Here is an 18,960-nt window from a genome sequence, read left to right as displayed (position 1 = left end):
TGTTCTGCCAAGAGAACATTTAGTGTCTAATTCTGTTTAGGTAAAGCCCATGACCCACCTCCGTAATACGAATTTTTTATGACTCACATTTCTAATATATGCTTGTAGTCACTTTTCGTGTAGTGCTCGTTCGGAGGGTTTTCTTTTCGGTAAATCCTACTCTTTAAAAATAAGGATTAGTGATTTATTTGAAAAATATAAATATTTTTTAGTTTTAAAGATATTAAAAAAATTATACCACTTAATATAAAAAACAAGTATATAATATCTCTTAATTATAGGAGTATCATAACAAGCACTTTTCTTTTTATATAGGAAAAAAATTAAAAAATTACTAATATATATATATATATATATATATATATATATATATTTAAAATTATTAAAATATGATGTCTTGAAAGAATTATAAAAATATAATACATTTTTAAACTATTAATAGTAATTTTTAATAAAAAAATTTAAATTTTCTTCTTTTTTTTTATACTCTAAATGGTTTTTCCTTTCCAATTATACCAATTCGTTCATCAATCAGAAATTGTATTAATTTCTACGTACATTATTGGTAAAACAAGTTCTTTCCATTTTTTAATGATGAGTTGGAACTTGGAAGATTCCCTTGGAATACAAGTCATCTTATTAGTCTCCATTTTCCAATAAGTAAAGTAATTGCAGTATAGAACAAGAGTTGACATCATTTTATTTACCTTGGATGTGATTCGTTTGAACAAAAATTCCAATCACTGTGAATGGAAGCACACTGCTTTTTTTTCTTTTTTTTTAATGTTGTTTCAATGCTGGTATTGTTCGTAAACTATGGGAGCAAATCTTCTCAACCGTTGAAAAAACTAAACCCCATCCAGTGTTCATTCATTTTTTTATCTCACCTTTTAACACATTCATTAACATATTTTTTTATAATTAATTAACCATTTAAAAGGACAAATTGCTTATCTTATAAATTTTTTATTTTAAAAAGTATTTTACTTTCTAAAAATTAATTAACTATAAAAAGTATGTTGAAGAGTATATCATTAATATTTTTTTTATTTAATGAAATAGAGTGTTTGATACGTTGAAATGCAAAGTGAAAAAAAAAATTGCACATTATTTCCATTACATCAATTTTTATACTATTCTTTTAGTTAATACTAAATAAAAAAAAATTGACACTAACTCATTCTCTCTATTTTTATTTTTCTAAACTAAAAACTTGTAAAAAACATGAATTATGACTAAATTCCAATAAAGATTTAAAGGGAAACAAATTTGCATGTTTTTTTTTTTTTTTCCTTTAAGCACTAGTAGTTGGGAAGAAGAAAGTTTTGAATAAAAGCAGCCGCGGTAAAAGAAAAAGAATGTAAGAATGATAACATACGTAAGTTAGATTAGTTTAAAAAATTGTGTAAAACGATGTTATTCTGACATTCTAAATGTCATTTAATAATAAACATTAACAACAACATTATAACACAAACTATTAGTTATAGTAAAATGTTTCATGTTTGAAAAAGCATATGATTAACAAACTTATTTTAAAATTTCAAAGACTAAATTACTTAATACTAACAATCTTAAGAATTAATATGAAGCTTTACTGCTGTAGATAAGTTCAATTTTTAAACTCAAAATGGTACAATTTGTATAAAGAATTAAAAAATTGTATAGGGGTAGAAATAACGATTTTCTCACACAAACACACTGAGAGAGTTTGTTTTTTTTTAATAAAAATTTATTATTCATTAATGTTTTTGTTGTGCACATATTAGAAAAACCTTTGAAATAATACAGGGAAAAACAGGTTTGGCTTTATTAAGTTTGAAAGCGAGAGATTTTGCAATGTGAGAGTAAATCCATCCATTGTTACCGAGGCTTTCCTTGTGTTGCTTGTGAAGGAGTAGCAGTGTATAAAGATCTAAGCTGTCTGCTTATGAGTTTGCTATTATGTATAACCTGCTGAAGTTCTGCATCACTAGACCACCATTGTTCCAAGCCATGAGCCTCAAGAAATTTCTGTTTTTCCTTGGATACAACAAACAATTTTGCTGCAATTTGTCCATTTATAGGACCCTTATTCTCTTTCTCAACAACCATCTCTCTTGTGCCATCACCATCATTATAAGAGCAACATATATAGTCACCATTGTTAACATACAAATTAGGAACCCATTGTGTCACTCCAAAACTAGCACCCTTCAAACCAGAGCCAGATATCCAACTCTTCAATCCTACACCTGCAGTCTTGCCTCCATCATTGATGACTTGAGCTTCACTACTTGAAGGAAGCATAGATCTAAGTCTGTTCCAGACAAACTCAACCTTTTCTCCAATAACTTTGAGACTCATGGCTAGTGAAACAGAAGGTGGATTAAATAAATGTGCCTCCACAAAAATCCTTTCTTTTGCTAGTTCCTTTCCCACTTGAAGAGCAAAACCAGCCCCTAAGGAATGCCCTGCAAGACATACATTACTGCTTCCATATTTATCACAAATCAATTTTAGTACTTCCAAAGCTACCTTAAACCTCACAGAACCCTTCAAGCTTTCCCAAGCAACAAAACGGAGGTCATCTTCAATGTCTCTTCTCATTGTAAGGCTTTTGAGTAACGTTCCTCTTAGTGCTAAAACAGCTCTAGGAGCACCACTTGGTCTTATTGGTATTAAGTTAGCTAATGCTGCAGATCGATCCCATTCAAGAATTGCACCAAAAATGGATCCATCTCTTACATCAATCAATGTTTGTTTAAGCTTGTACTTGAAGGGAATCCACCAATTTGGAGCACGAGCATTTTCTTGTGTTCTCTTCTCCTGTCTGTCAAGTTCAAGCAAGTAAACTGCTTGTATAAAGCAGGCAATGACAGTGCGCTTGTAATTTGCATCCTTCCTGCATTAACAACATAATTATCAGCATGCACGTATGTTATGGAAGAATGTGAATGAAACTAAAACTGTGGATGCCTTCCATCATATTGGACTCATGAAGGATTAATTAAGAGGTCTTGCTAGTGGCAACAACAAAATTCAAAGTCTCATACAATAAAAGATCCATCTTGTTAAATCTTTATCCTAGCCGAATACCAATAGAAAATAATGTTAATGATAATGATGATACTAATTAATTTCCCAAAATTCTAAGAAATTGGGATCATGATGAAGATTACAACAGATAGATACACTGAATCAAGAATTACCAAAATTATAACTTGGAAATTAAAAAAGGCAATCCCTGATTGACTGCTCATTGTGGAGAACCATAAGGAAACTAAAATGATGACTTACATAGAAGGCAACTAAAACAGGATACATATCATTTAGAAAACCTGTTAATTCTATCATTTAGATCTCTGAATCCAAACAATCCATCTCTAACGTATTACATAGATGAAACCCAGTTCATAAATTTTGCTCTCATTTTCCATTTCATGATGGTTGCTTCAATCAGAAACCGTAAATTACACGAACTTTCCAAACAGATTCGGTAAAGTTTGCGACTTTACACTCCTGTGGTCCAACCCATTGTGTTAAGACCTTCAAAATCAATCAGCAAACAAATACTTCACGCAAGAAATAATCAGGCAGGTTCACACAACCAATGAAGAGTAGAAAACTTAAAACACTTTCAGATTTAAATTAAGGCATTAAGACAAAGGGTGATGAAATCCAAAATTGAACTGAGAATTGAAATGGGTACTTACCAACTGGAAATGATAAGGTCTCTCCAATTAAGGAGAGTGAAGTTGCGAGGGCCAGAGACATGAAAGGCATAAGGGTGAGCTTCACGAGGAACAACCTGGTTTGACATCAACGTTGTAAACAACACAAGCCTTTGCCTTGTCTTGTTGGTTTCTTAATATGATTGTTTGCACATGCATTGCATGGTGATTGGTGACAGTGCAGAAAAAAGAGAGCGTGTGGGGTGGCGTGTGTTGCTTAACGCCCACCTTTCATTTCAATGCATTTAACGCGTACCTTTGTTTCATTTCAATACAATATTTATAGCCTTCAAAAAATATATATAATATTTATGATTGGAACTAATTGAACGAATACGATGCTTCTGTTTCTTTATTTCAATGCATTTCATTGCAGTTGGAACTGATTCCTTTTGAAAGCAACCTTAGCATCGTATTCATACACGCACTATATATATATATATATATATTTGCTAACATGGACTCAGTTATTTAACTAAGTAACTTATAAGTTTTAATTTGTTTAAAATGTTTAAAAGTGTAATATGCTAACATATTTTTCATATAAACTAAATGAGTGTGCATTAGCATGCATGATTTTTTTGCTGAATTAGCATTCAAAATCATTAACATATATAATTTTATTTCTAAATATATGTTAACAAATTATAAATTTAATTTTCTTATAATATACCCAGATGGCTAGCATGTTAAAATATTCCTAAAAAATAAATGAGTATAAAATGTTTTCTCTATACCGTGGATCAAATATAAAATAAATCCTTTTGTTTTTTTCCCCCTTTTACATGTTTTTTTAAATAACTTTCTACGATTAATTGTGGCTCCGTTTGCCGCTTGGAATTAAGAAAAATCAATTTTTTAAGTAACAAATTATGCACTGTGTTTGAAAGTGCTCCATGAAATATTCATACCACATTTTGTTTTGAAAATCGATTCCTGACATATAAACGGTAATTCAATTAATATAAAAACTCTTCAAATTTAGAAGGAAGCTATCAACCCACTATTTAATATATTTTTACTAACATATTTTTTTATTATATAAAATTTATTAAAAACGATAAAAATATTAAAATATATATTAAATTAAAAAAAAACTTGCATAATTTTTAATTCATAATAAAAAAATTAGAATTCCCCTAAAATGTTTTGAGGAAAACCATGGTTTTATGACAGACGGTAAAGGTGGGTCCTACATAGTACATAGCACTAGAATCCTCCAAATATGTCCATAAATAATATTTGTGGCAGGAAGCTACCGCCTTTGGCCAATTAAATTATATCATATAAAATAGCGAAATGAAAATCCAAAGCTTAAACCAAAATCAATGGCTCCAAAACTCACTACTGCTATTGAGCTCTCATGAAGCATAAATCCATGGCCATCAATCTCACCACTGCTTCTCTTCACCCATCACCTTCTTTTCTCACCCTCAAACATAACAACCTCATCAAATTCTACCATCCTTCTTCTTTAAACAAAACATGTGCTCAATCACAAGGCACTGACACTGGAGTTACACAAGATGATGCTTCTACTGGTATGCCCACAATTCCTATCCACTCTCTCTCTCTCTCTCTCTCTCTCTCTCTTAATTGAATTCAAATATGGGCTTAGTGGGATAAGCATCAATTGCTGTATTAGTTGTTGAAAGTTAAATATATTTTTTATAACAAATATTTGTTGGAAAAAAACCATAAATTATAATCATCTGTGCTCGTGACTTTTTAGAGAAATTAGATGAAATATTAAAACATATTTAAGAAGTTAATATGCATGCATAAGTTAAAATATGAAAAAATTAATGAACTTTTTTTTATTATACAAACATCTGTCGAAAAGTTTATATAAAGTTATATCAGTTGTATTTTAATAATTCTTGCTTCTGTTGTTGCATGCACTAGGCTCATCTCTAACTAGAAGGACAAAAATGAATCAGTACTTTTATTAAATTCGAAATATTTGCAGGAAAGTTATGTGTATAATTTCAGTGAGAGAACAAAAGTAATATATAGTAGGAAGAAAAATAAAGGAGTTTGAGTATATCGAAGATAACTTCATTTCTTCACCATGTTCAAAGTTTGTTTTAATTCTTTTTTTATCATACCAGTGTAAATTTCTATGAAATACTTCTATATGTTACAATATGAGCTTCTTGTTCATCCCTGACTTGGCTTTTGAGGAATTGTATTGTTAGGATCTTTATCTTCTTCTCGTGCACAGCTGGATCTTTTGGAACAACTTACGTCTACAAGCTCACCTACTGGTATGTAAGTTAACATCTCTTAAATTCAATGATATGTGTTGCGGTGAAAATTTAATTGTCCTTGTTAAATACCCTTCTCTGGTTTGTTGTTAATTTGTTAGTTTAAATGGAAAATGCTGAAGATAAACACATGGCTGGAGAACGTATTCTGATATTATTGATAAAAAAATCTTAAAGGGAAAAGTTGAAAGCAAAATTAGTACCTTTGAAATCATAAGGTGCAAACTGCAAAGTGATTATGTTGCTGCCACATCATTAAAATATGAAGCAAGCTATAAAAGCGGCTTGACTTTGATGTTAACTAATCCTTGCCCGTTATTACCATGTAGTATATAATTTAGAACAGAAACAATAACGTTGCAATCACATAACAATGTTAATCATAGACCAAGGTAATGTGTTTAACAATAGTAGTAGAATGGTAGGAAAATTGTTAGCATGAATGTTCGAAAAGATGTAAAGTGAGATTGTGAGAATGTATTTGTCTCTAATTTAAATTAATGGTGAATACTCTTTTACTTTCTTCTTGTATGTACTCAGTTTAGGAGAGTAAAATCTATATTTTTGGTATCATAATATGCTTATTTCTCCCAATCATTCACTGTACAACTTTTGAAATTCTCCAATGCCTTTTATCTCTGTGTTAATGAATCAGTCTTTATATGCATGGTGTCTCAAATTATTTATGTGAAAGGAATAGAAATTTTATAGCCATCTCTTATTATAGCCACTTTCTTATATTTGGTTCTTCATCTTATTTCTTTAGTTTTTGGCAAAAGGATAACAAAGATGGGAACATTTCTTGTTTATAGGTTATGAAAGTGATGGAAGCTCTGGCAAACTCACAATCCGAGAGCAGCTTGCACAGTTAGTTGGAGAAAGGGATGATGATTTCAGCATACCATTAGGTAAAAACTTGAAGAAAGTGAGTGCAAAGTTCTTGACCATTTCACAAAAGAGAAATATCAAGAGACAAGCTTACCTAGAAGAAGTGTCTCAAAGGAATGATTCAGTATTCTTTGCAACCATAGGAGCATTTGTGATTCTTCCACCTGTTATAATACTAGGAATAGCTATATTAACCGGCTATGTACAGCTTTTTCCTTGAAAATTTGAAATATGATATATATATATATAACAATACTTAATAGAATTTCATGGCTTCTTGTTCTCCCTTTTGGTTATAAGTTCTTTTTATTTTGAAATGTTTATGAACACTGACAAACGATGTCCACAACTTAAGGTTTAAAATAAATTAGATTTGATAGTTAGGAGAACACAACAAAAAATTTCTCATGGAGGAAATTACAATCTTTCCAATGACTCTGCCTTCTCTGAAAAAAGAAACTAAGAAACATTTTATCTCATGGAAAGAAATTCACACTCATAGGTACTTTTAATACTTATATCCTTTTTAGAAGTGAGGGTCAAGAATGGCAAGGCATTGATTCATCTTTCTTGACAAAACTAGGCCTTCATGTCTGCATCCTTGTGTTGTGAATGAATTTCTGGACAAGTGGGAGTCAACACTTCGTTGGCCAAAATCACTCCTTGGCTTTGTATGTAGACCCATTTTTCTTGAAAAAGATAGAAGATCACAATCAAGGATATCTGAACAGTGAAAATTATGTTCCAAGTTCTTATGCTTTTTGATGTTTTTTCGTGATAGGCTTGTAAACCAATATATACATTCAGGACACCCAGTAATGACACTGCAGTTCCCATTATCCAGTGTGCAAAGAACCACAGACTTCTTGTTTTTGATCCTCTAAAGAACAAGAAAACAATTCCACACTAATCACATGCTTTGCAAACAGAAAATTGTTCTAGAAAATATGAACATAGAACATGAAAAACCTTTAAATAGATTTAAAAAACTAGAAAAGTGTGATTGAATTTTCTAAGCTTGGTATTTTAGCTAAGGCTAAATGGCCTAAGCCAATAAATAGCATAGTTACTCAATTTCTTAATAAAAGCCAATTCATTGGTTCACCTTTGTGGTCGAAAAATGCCGACTAGGACTTGCAGCCAGATAATACCATATAATGCTACCCCTAATCTTTGATGATTATTGTTGAAGGAGTTGTTGAAATTTTTTATGGACATGATTGCTCCTGCAGTGGCAACAAGTACTGCAAGCTTCTGTTGAACAGAAAGACAAAAGAATTGCATAAGCATAAAATTAAAAGGGAAAATGTTAACTTAAACTTTGAAGGTTGATTTTAAGTAGCTAATAGTAACAAAATTTTATTAAAAAAGTATTTATTATATTTATATTCAATGTAATAAATGTATTCTTTTTTAATAAAAAATAGTATTTTGGAATGCTTAAAATCCCTAAAAGCTCAACGGAAAAAAGCAAGGATCAATGCAAGAAAATTTTCGTAAGAACTAGTTATATTTTTAGTAGTGGAGCTATATTTGACTTCTACCAGTCTTGGTTAATGCCAACAGCATAATTGCGTAGTTCTTGTCACATGCTCTATTAAAAAATTAGATAAGGAGGAGAGCTTGGAAATAACAAAGAAGATTATTTCCTAAAGTCCTTTCTTGTCTTCAAAGCATTCATTATAGTCCTTTACAATAAACAAATAGGAAATAGCCCTCAGTTGTCCTTATTTAGTAACTAACAAGCTTTAGGACAGGGAAATTAACTGTAAAATTGGAATCTTGCTACTCGTATCTTCATTTCACAATCATTAAAGTTAATCAATGGGGCAAGTGACACTTTTAAACTAAATCGAAACCGTTAAAATAATGATTCTTTTTCCTATACAAATATTGGTTGTCAAGTAAAGAGAATAGAAACTAATAAAATATACCAAAAATTGTGATGTTTGATTAAAAATTATGATGTAACAGAGGTTCAGACACACTTTCCTGCAGAATTGCATGAACATAGAATATAATTCTGAGCCTTCTTCGATTCCCCTCTCTGTTGGAAAGTCTAATGACTAGTATACCAACAGGCATCAAGAACGCCATTGAACCCCACAAGAGAAACCCATGTAATGTGATTTCAAACTGAAGTCGTGGATTCATCTTCATACATAAAACAACCACGAAAAAAAGGTAGCTTCACAAACAACACTTAATATCTATGAAATAGAAGATCACAAGAATAACAATGTAGAGAAGGGATAGAATGAACAAAATGATGTTGCGAACTTGATTGATAAAAATTAAGAAGAAAACACTGCAGGAATGGAATACCTTGATGTTATTGCCTTTTTTGCTTGAATGACTGCTTTTAGCTTTCCTGTGCTCTTGGGATGCACTAACAAGGAGAAACATGATAAAAACAATACTTGCTTGAAAGAGGAAAGCAATGAGCTTTTGTTGAACTCCCATTTTTCCTTCTTTTGCTGAAAATATGATGTTGACCAACTCAATTTCCAATGCTAGTGAAGAAGACTTCAAGGCAGCAAAAGTAGGATATTCTGAAATTTTTACGAGTCTCTCTTCAAGCTGACCAAGGTAACTTACATGACTCTGTACTGTGTTTAAGGATTCAGAGAATTCTTACCTTTCTTCTCAGATAGCACAACTAAACAATTGAGAGCCCAATTCAGCAAAGAATGAGATCAACTTGAACCAAAAGAAACTCATCAATAAGCCGAAAATAGATAGAGGTTTAACCTTCAAAATTATATATTTTCGCCTAATGTAAGACTCTTTGAATATAATAAGCTAATAACAGTGGTTGTAGCATGAAAATGGATGGTTATGAAAGTGGGGTGTGGGGATATGTCATGGAAAATTTCAAACTTGTGGTCGTGGGGTTACCTTCACAGGCTTTTTGAGTTTATGGTGCAACATGTGGACTTCCAGAAAAAAAAAGAAGAAAAAAGCATGTCAGATTTCGAAGGAGGGTTAAGTGTATTCTGAACATACATTATTATAACAAGCTTGAACAGCACAGACTCCTTCACCAACCAAATACTAAAGGCCAAACAATTTTTTTTTAATCAAAAGTGAGTGAATAAAATCACATTCTACCAAGCTTTTCTCCTTTTTGTAGAAAACTTTATCATTTAGACATTACAATCTGGTTCATGTCAAATCACATTCCTTTCATGCAATTTCAAGGTTAATGTTTTTCCATAATCTTAAACGACCAACTCAAGAAAAACTACACGTTAACCCTTTTCTAGTTGAAGTTACCACTGATTACTCTTCTTCACATTATTTAAACTTCTTGGCCAAATCTTAATAGTGTCCTTCTAATTATTACCATACCTGCAAAAAGAAGTTTTTCACTATTATTTTCCCTATATTTTTATTTTATATTTGTATCTGCGTGACAATGGTAGGTCACAAAAATGATGATAGGGTATGGAAAATTCAGTAGGCAGTAATAACTCATAACCTATGGTATGTATGATTGAGATTTAAAATGATATCCCCACCTGCACTGAGAATAGAAAAAGTAGAGAATGAACAAGTGCCAATGCTGAACCATATATTATGCAACTTTTCTTTTATGAGTAGATTCAAGAGTGCCTTGCAGAAGCAGGTGGTCCTCCTTCATGAAATATCGAACTTCATCATAAATTGGAAACTACACGTGATGTTGTTCATTTGGTGAATGTTCTTAGAGCGAGAGGCAGCACATAGTTCATTGCTCTGTTTTCCATGTGACTCACAGTTGCTTATTTTTAGTTTATTAAATATTACTATCAAGATTTTCAAACTTCTTAAATAGCCGTTTGAGTAGAGAAAACCTCTTCTTTTCATTGTAGCGTCTAGTAACATGTAACAAATTAAAAACACTGTAATTCAATCAAACTTTAATTTCGGAAAAGATTAACATAATTGATTTTATATTCTTTATTTGTAACTCATTATGCGGTGTTGAAAACTTACCATGAATGATTTCAGAAATCATGTTCTCTAAATATATTAGTGGAAAAGATTCATTTCTGTTTAGGGTTTGAGTAGTAAAAGTTATACCGATTAATAAAAGTTACAAATTTATAAAAGGTATAGGCTTCTGTTTCAGTCTACAATTTTTATTACTTTTAAGATAAATTTTTCTTTGTCATACAATTTGACATAAATAATCAATACTGCTTTAAAAAAAATTAATTAAAATGTGATGATGCAAAAATAATAATAATAATAATTCACATTATCATCCGATCCAAACTTTTTTTACAAACAGTGCGAAGGTGAAACATAGTCCATAAAAATAACGATCAAATACTGAATGAGACTATCGCACAAGTGCCAACACTACCTTGCTTATCTTCCTTGCAAGGAATCAAGATTCTTAGCAGATAAAACTTTAATATTTTGTATGTTAATTCTCTAATTAAAATTAAAGTTTCACTCCAATATTCAGTAAAATAAAGATTAACATTAGAGATTAATGTCAGTCAGAGGTGAATCTTTAATTAAAGAATAACTCACCAAATCATACTTAGTACCAATGAACTGAACATATCAAATAAGGAATGACAAACCCTCAACCGAAACCAAAGTAATCGCTAAATTTAAAACCGACCTTGAACGAATACATCAGAATGATTAAAATCAAGAACTCCGCGAAAAGTTGAAGTAAAACACCAACTTTCAAAAACAAAAAATTCAGGGCTTGAAAGAATGCAAACTATGTCTATGGCTGCTGCAGGTAATGAAATCCGGTACTAAACTATGACTGAGATGAACTGAATCACATAAACAGGTTGGGCTTGGATGCCTTGTATGTTGTCTTCAGCTTCCTAGTTGGGGGCCTAACCTTCTTGAACATCAAGGGGAACTTGATTTTCGAGTCGTGAAACTGCTTGGTGCTCTCCCTTTTGCACAGCTTAGCGGGAACAGTTGCAGTCTTAATGATCTGAATGCATGGATGCCTCACCCTGTGACGAGAAGCCATTTCGTTGTACATTTGCTCAACAGCACCATTTAGAGTAGTATCTCGGTATTCCTTGTACATATTGTGGTAGCCAGTACGACTCTGATAACGCAGCCAAATTCCATAGTTCTTAATCTTGGTTGGGTTTTTCTCAAAAATCTTCAATCAGTACAAGAAAAAAAATTAAACATCCATGTACGTCGTCTGATAAGACTACAATTGGAACTTGGAATACAAATATTTGTTTATCACTTTCCCAAAGGGGCTTACATAAGACATTGATCCAGTGTCTTTCATCACCTCATTTAGCTTAATCAACATTTCCTACTGTCTAAATAAGTGGAACAATGTAATATGGATAAACATGTTAGCTATAATTCACAATAAATTGACTAACTGTTGGTAAAACTCAAGAAAATGGTTTATTACTGAGCACTAACAGCAGGTAAATTTCCATGTCCATTTAAGCGTAATTGAATGACTTTCCTTAGTCAAAACCACGCCTAATAGTTTCTCTGCATGACTGTATACCTTATATCTTCACTTCTTCCAATCTCTACATCACCTAATAAACCTACTTTCCCTCTCAGGATGATCCAAATGCAGAAGTTAAACCCAGTAATTCAATATTAACATACAAAACAAAAATCCTCTTTGCAAAAAATTCCATAATTTTTCAAAGTAGGAACCTAGCTTCATTGCAATACATGGATGAGGCTGAGATGAAGAGGAACAAACTAGGACAATTAAGAAGTGCAGACCTCATTGATGGCTAGCACTAGCCCATTGCTTTTCTTCACTTTCTTCAACTTTCTCAAGAAGTACCTAAAAAGTCAACATTGTCATGATATAACAATAATAAAGTGATGAATGGTCATTGATTACAAAAATAGAAAACATTACAATTTTTTTTTAATTGAACAAGTAGGCATAAGAATAAAAGTGTGGAGACATACCAGAACTTGGATTTAGCACGGACCTCATTGGTGGCCCAGAGTTTCATGCGGTACATCTTTGGGTGCTCATCGTTTTCCGTAGGAAGAGCCCTACCCACAACCTGGTACTGGTGAAACTGCTTCAACAACAATCACAACAACGTTAATATCCTCAAACTCACTTTCCAAACTAAATCAAACACAAAACTCGTTAACATTACCCTCAACGCAACCATTTCCACCGATTCCGATTCCTATTGCCACCGTCAATTACACTTTAAAATCTTAACTGACCCCTCCCATCCTCGGTTGGGCCCAATTCAAGCCTCAGGCCCAGATTCGCCAACAACTTTTTCATAAATCTGTTTGTGCTTAGAAATACTTATGTCCATCTAATCAATAAATAAATATTTAATTAAAATTAAAAATATATATAACTACAACTATATTTTTCATTAAAAAAATAAATTAATTACAAAAATATTCTGCTGTATATTTTTATGAGCTTTGATACCAGATACCTTTTTTTTAAGTAAACTCAAACTTAAAACTATATATTAAACTGAAATAAATATTTTCAATTAATTCACACGCTCGTTCGTATTTTATCGTGTGAAAATTGAAGTACTGTATCAGAATAATTTTTGAATTCTTCAACCTAAATGCTAAATCGCACAAGTTAATCACTCGGGTCGGATCCAACCGGGTAGCCCGAGATTGGTGGTCGGGTCAGCAGTCCAGAGTCAACGGCATCTTCGTTGCCGCAATCAACGCGCTTTGAAATTTGAATGGGCACCTGTGTTTGTATAAAACATATCCTAATAACTCAGATAAAACTTGCCAACGTTGCATGCAATATTTTGTAAACTGAAACTTCTTAACTTTCTAAATCATGCGGTAAAAGTATTTATATAATTATTTATAACTAAAAATAAGAGAAAGTTATGTCACTTAAGAAAAGATTAACATAAATATGTGAAATATGAAAGTAATTAAGCTAATCAACGTGTACTTAAACCAATACACACAGCAAATCGTGTTGTGATTGTTGGGCATTATATTTGGTTTTATTTTGGTTGTGTTTTAAGTTATTTTAGAATTATTATTATTATTTTCATTTAAATATGTATGCTTAGTTCTTCCTCTGCTTACCTGATGTATATTATTCCAATGTTCTCTTTATAAGTGTCATTGTTAAACTTTTTTATTGTTGACCCTTTGAGCTCAAAAAAAAAAAAAAAAATCAACCTTAGACCTCGGTCCTAGGTTTGAATATGGACCAAAAATCTGAATCAACTATGATATCTGTAGTTCGGAATTTAAAGAAGGAAAATGAATTTACAATTATATATAGGAAGATTATTTTCACAAAAAACCAAATATAAAATTTAAATATAGGATTTATAGTTTGTTTAAAGCATATTTAGTGGTGGAGTAGGTTCTTAAACTTATTTTATATAAGTCTTACAGTATTATATGTATTTGAAATTTTTTTTATTTTAGTAGTAAAATTAAAAAATGAGTTCTTGAATTACATTTGCGGGTTCTATTAAAATTATTATATTATTTGTTTAAATTTATTATATTATTGATTAGAAAGAAATATTTTAAAAAATTATTTTTACAAAAGGCCAAATATAAAACTTGAACATAGAGTTTATAGTTTGTTTAAAGCATCTTTAGTGGTGGAGTCCAAATAGATTCTTAAACTTACTTTATGTGAGTTCTATAATATCATATGTGTTTGAATTTATTTTTTTGTTTTAGTAGTAAAACTAAAGTTTGAATTCTTGAATTATAGTTTACAAGTTCCATTAAAATTATTATATTATCAGTTAGAAAAAATATTTTTTTTAAAAATAATATTATTCTTCTTAATTCCTCGTATAGCATTGTCACTCCACCATATAGTATTTTTGCTGGTAATCACTTGTGGTTCCTGTGGAGAACCAATTTTAGGTTCAATAACCACCAATAAATATGTTATTAAAATCATCATAATAATGATAATGAAAAATAATAAATAAATGTATTAGAGCATTTAAGAAGTAGGCAAACTTCATATTTTGACTCTGTTTGAACATAAAAATGAAATAAAGAAAAAATAAATAAAAAATATGTTATTTTGTGACTTTTTATATGAAAAAAATGATAATTTGACATGAGAATTTTTTAAAAATCACTAAAAAACTGTTAATGACAATTTTATACTTATTTTTTTTATAAATTGCTAATGAAGATTTTTTATTTTTAAACTTTTTTTATTATATTTTAAAAAATCATCTACGAGTTTTGACTTTTTACTATTCTATTTCTAACTTTTTGAATTCTCTATTTTTGTAAATTTTTAAAAAATCATATTTTAATATATACTATTTTTAAATATTATATAAAAAATAATATTATTTTATTAAGAAGAATATTAGTAATACTCTACCTGTGTGGGTTCTCAGTATTGGTTACTGTCAAATTACCCATGCCATCGGAAAAGGATAGCAAATGAATGTGATATGGGGGCACCTAACAGTACAGTTGACCTATTCTTTATTTCTTTGGCGGCAAACAGTTGTTTTGTTATTAAAATATTTTATTTTTTATCCAAATTTTCTTATAGTTTATTTAAATTTTTGGTCTTATTTTTCGTTTTTTTTCTTCTTTTATTGCATTATTTATTTTATCATCTCATTCATTTTTTTTTCTCTGCTCATTTAATCGGTGTCAATGATATTTTTATTTTTGTCAAAAAGTTTGTAGCGTACCTAACATAAAATGATATCCATTGAATAATACATGGATGCGACATCTGGGAAATAACCATGTGTCACTTTTTTTTTTCATTCCAAATAGGAGTATTTTAAAAGGAAAGAAAAGACACATTTCGAAGGAAAAAGAACAGTAAAAAATGTAGCAACAAACCAGAAACTGTTATTGCTCCCTTGATTTCTTGTGATATTGCATATATACGGAGCAATTTTTCTGTGAGAACATATGATCCAATAGAGGGCAGAGAGAATGCCGTATACAGTTGAAAGAACATATTATTATAATTAAATAAGATAATATACTCAAAAGTGAAGCGGTTAAATTGTGTACAAAACAAATGTTTGTGTTTGTCATGTCATGTCATGACCCAGTTTGTTGATTTCTTGAACTCTACTATAATCACCTATAAAAACATAACCTGATTTTTTTATTATTTCTTTATTTTGTGTGTGTATCACTTTCTCTCTATGGGAAAACCCAAAAATCTATACCTCCTTACTCGCTGTTTACAGTTATGAGACTATACAGTTTTGAGCTTTCAACCCAAGAAAATAATATTAAATATCAGCACATTTCATGGGTGCATACCCAAGTCTAGATTTCTTCGTATCATACAGTAAGTGAAAATTCTGCTGTTGATAGTTTCCAATTATTGAAAGGGCAGATCTAGGGGTCCCCAAAATAGCCAAACAAACAACATCAGGCTCAATTTGGATAAAGTAATTCTCCACTGGAAAATTCCACACTGCTCCATCAGCAAATAAGATCCCAAAATCAGGTAGCTCCATCTTTTCAATACCAGACACATTATAACATGGCTTTAGAGGAGGAAAGCCTTCAACGAGATCATAGCCTCTAATTTTCTTCACAAAAGCCTCCTTTATAATCTCATAAGCAGGGTCAGCAAAATATGTTAGAGTGGTACCAGAATCAATTATTGTACCACCACCACCTTCTGCTGTCAAATGCCAAGTATCCTCAGGAATCTTTAGCACCTCATCATCAACCATAACAGATTTTATCTGAACATAGTAAAATGTATCAACTGGATTCTCTTTCCCACCAACAAAAGAAGTGAAATTCAAGTTAGGGTGGCCAAGAAGCTCCTTGTCCTCACCAAAGATCAATTTGCTACTCACACTTGCGTTGCTATTTCTATCCACAAGACAATAGGAAAAGGAATGGCCATAAAGAGATTGCAATTGAGAAGCAAATGACAATGGACCTCTTCCCAATCCTAGCAAACCAGCAGCTCCATGAAAGAGACCTCTATTCCAATGACCACATCCAAACATTACATTCTCCACACGGTTGAGTTCTGACTTCCCAGAAGGTGTTGTAAGATTAACAGTGAAGGTTTCCAATGCAAAATCACCAGTAGTGTTGGAACTATCTCCATACCAATAAAAGTAGGGACAAGTTTGATTCGCATTCTTGCAAGGCTTAGGTGGATCCGGGGATGAAACCAATTGGCACCGAGGATCATGACAACTTATATTCTTAAAAGAACTAGAATCTTTAGGATCATAATAAGGCCCACTTTGCTCAAAACATGCCATACAAGGAACACATTGAATCCAATTAAGGTCACTACCAGTATCAAGTATCAGAGAAAAGTGCTTAGGAGGGGTTCCCACAAACACATCCATGAAGTACTCACCTGAGCCAAGACTCACCCCTGATTCCAAGGTTGCCACAAGCTGGCTGGAAACCCCACTTCCAAAATACTCCGGCGAAGCTGCCGGAGCAATCACCGGCTTAGATTTCTTCTCTTGTAGCCTTGAAACGGTGTTTTGATTCTTCTTTTCTATGACCCTTCTGTGAAGGGTCTGAATTCTGGTCAAATCCCTTACTGTGAAATCAATCACAGATTTTTTAGGTTCAGCATCTTTGCTCGCCGACCTGTGTTTCAAATGGAGTTTCACCGATTGCTTGTGTGGGTTTGCAGCTAGAAAAGCCTCACCCTCTTCACCTTCACCATCATCATCATCATCAATCTCTTCATTTGATGTCATGGTAGGTCCAGAATGCCCAAGTTGCTCAGAATTTGAGAGACTACAATCAGTGTCCCCAGAAGAAGAGACAGCATTGAAACTTGGATGATTAGGAAACTTTATTGCAGCCAGAGAAGATCCATTTTTGTTGAGATTGTGATTCCCAGATATGGCTTCCACAGCACAGGAACATATCACAAGGATAACCACAATGAGAGGAACTTTCAAAACCATAGTAATGATGATGCCTTTTTTTCTTCGACCCAATGAAAATCCTAAACCAAAACACCCCACAGAATTTTCAGGGAGAAAATCCGGTACACAAACTCAAAGAGTAATTCTTTATCAAAATTTCTGAGCTTAGCCAAGAGGGGGGGAAGAAAGAGTTCAGAAGTTCCTCTCTCAAGGCCAATCAGAAGCAAAATCTCAAGAACAAAGGGAAAAAAATGGATATGGAGATTGGCAAAGTAAATGGAAATTCTATTAAAAAATTTAAAATTTTGAGGCCAAAATCTATGTTTGGTTGAAGGAAAATTGTTTTTGAAGATGAGAGAAGGAAGAAAGAAAGCTTTAAGTCGTATGACTTTATTAGTAACAAGGAATGAAAGATAGACTTGGAAGCCTATGTCAAAGGATGAGCCCAAAAACGCGGTTTGATTCACAATGAAGTATTTCTCTTTATTAACCCTCTTTAAATGAATAATAAGAATAATAAAGTTTTGTAAAGAAAAATAATAATAATAAAGTCTTAATGAAGAGACTTAAAAAGTTGTTTTTAATTCCAAGCCTCAAACGTAAGATATAAAATAAATAAAATAACCTGGTCTTGTTCTCACAGGGGTTTTTCCTCTCTGCTTCCTGCTTCATTGCTGGCTTGTGATGATGCGAGTCTTACCTGGCTAGGCTGCAACTGTTAAAAAAAGTCAAAGAAAAGCATTAAGTTGGTCTGTTAGGACCAAAAAGACAAAATGTGGTGTGTAGTTTAGAGTGGTAAAAGTGTGTGGTCTCTGGTCAGAGTTTTTGAGCCAGTCTCTAATCAAAGGGAAGATAGAGAAAGACAAATCCACCTTTGTGACTTAAATAATGAAAAGCAATTGCTGTGTAAAATATTTTAAATGAGGGAAAGTGGAAGAGGATTATGCATATCAAAGTGATTCATCACACATGAGCATGATATCATTCATTTAAATTAGTATCTTAGGAATATTAGCTAATTATATTATTTAATGGTTAAATTTATCAAATAATTTATCATTGAGATTAATTAAAATTAACTATAAAAAAATTTAGAAAGTTATATAATTATTTATAAATATTATTTGAACTTTTAAAAATTCACATAATTTATGTGTTTTAATTTTAACTATTTGTGATAAAAGATATTTCATTGAATATGCTACTTATATACATAAACTCAAAATGCCCCTCAGG

At 31.6% G+C, this 18,960-nt stretch overlaps 4 protein-coding genes across 4 annotated transcripts; 1 reads left to right on the top strand and 3 right to left on the bottom strand.

The window, feature by feature from the left end:
* Window positions 1-1,796: 1,796 nt before the first annotated feature.
* Window positions 1,797-3,884, bottom strand: LOC113874914 (GDSL esterase/lipase At4g10955-like). Its single transcript, XM_027513197.1, has 2 exons — window positions 3,696-3,884; window positions 1,797-2,884 (listed from the first exon to the last, which is right to left on the bottom strand). Exons 1-2 carry the CDS (start codon window positions 3,800-3,802, stop codon window positions 1,864-1,866), a joined length of 1,128 nt encoding a protein of 375 aa, XP_027368998.1. The 5' UTR covers window positions 3,803-3,884; the 3' UTR covers window positions 1,797-1,863.
* A 1,145-nt stretch (window positions 3,885-5,029) lies between these two features.
* Window positions 5,030-7,149, top strand: LOC113847548. Its single transcript, XM_027476730.1, has 3 exons — window positions 5,030-5,254; window positions 5,912-5,980; window positions 6,793-7,149. Exons 1-3 carry the CDS (start codon window positions 5,077-5,079, stop codon window positions 7,086-7,088), a joined length of 543 nt encoding a protein of 180 aa, XP_027332531.1. The 5' UTR covers window positions 5,030-5,076; the 3' UTR covers window positions 7,089-7,149.
* A 111-nt stretch (window positions 7,150-7,260) lies between these two features.
* On the bottom strand, window positions 7,261-9,331 carry LOC113848297 (cytochrome b561 domain-containing protein At2g30890-like). The gene is made up of 4 exons (XM_027477753.1): window positions 9,194-9,331; window positions 8,879-9,022; window positions 7,974-8,122; window positions 7,261-7,748 (listed from the first exon to the last, which is right to left on the bottom strand). Exons 1-4 carry the CDS (start codon window positions 9,329-9,331, stop codon window positions 7,448-7,450), a joined length of 732 nt encoding a protein of 243 aa, XP_027333554.1. The 3' UTR covers window positions 7,261-7,447.
* A 2,317-nt stretch (window positions 9,332-11,648) lies between these two features.
* On the bottom strand, window positions 11,649-17,763 carry LOC113874550 (aspartyl protease family protein 2-like). Its single transcript, XM_027512770.1, has 7 exons — window positions 16,107-17,763; window positions 16,027-16,037; window positions 13,476-13,568; window positions 12,994-13,026; window positions 12,794-12,909; window positions 12,599-12,662; window positions 11,649-11,996 (listed from the first exon to the last, which is right to left on the bottom strand). The coding sequence occupies exons 1-7, from the start codon at window positions 17,761-17,763 to the stop codon at window positions 11,655-11,657; spliced, it is 2,316 nt and encodes a 771-aa protein (XP_027368571.1). The 3' UTR covers window positions 11,649-11,654.
* Between the last annotated feature and the right edge of the window lie 1,197 nt (window positions 17,764-18,960).

The sequence above is a fragment of the Abrus precatorius genome, unplaced genomic scaffold (assembly GCF_003935025.1).
Source record: "Abrus precatorius isolate BTA unplaced genomic scaffold, Abrus_2018 Scaffold8, whole genome shotgun sequence".
Lineage (NCBI taxonomy): Eukaryota > Viridiplantae > Streptophyta > Magnoliopsida > Fabales > Fabaceae > Abrus > Abrus precatorius.
Note: the sequence above shows the minus strand (reverse complement) of the source record. Positions and strands in the feature narration are given on the sequence as shown.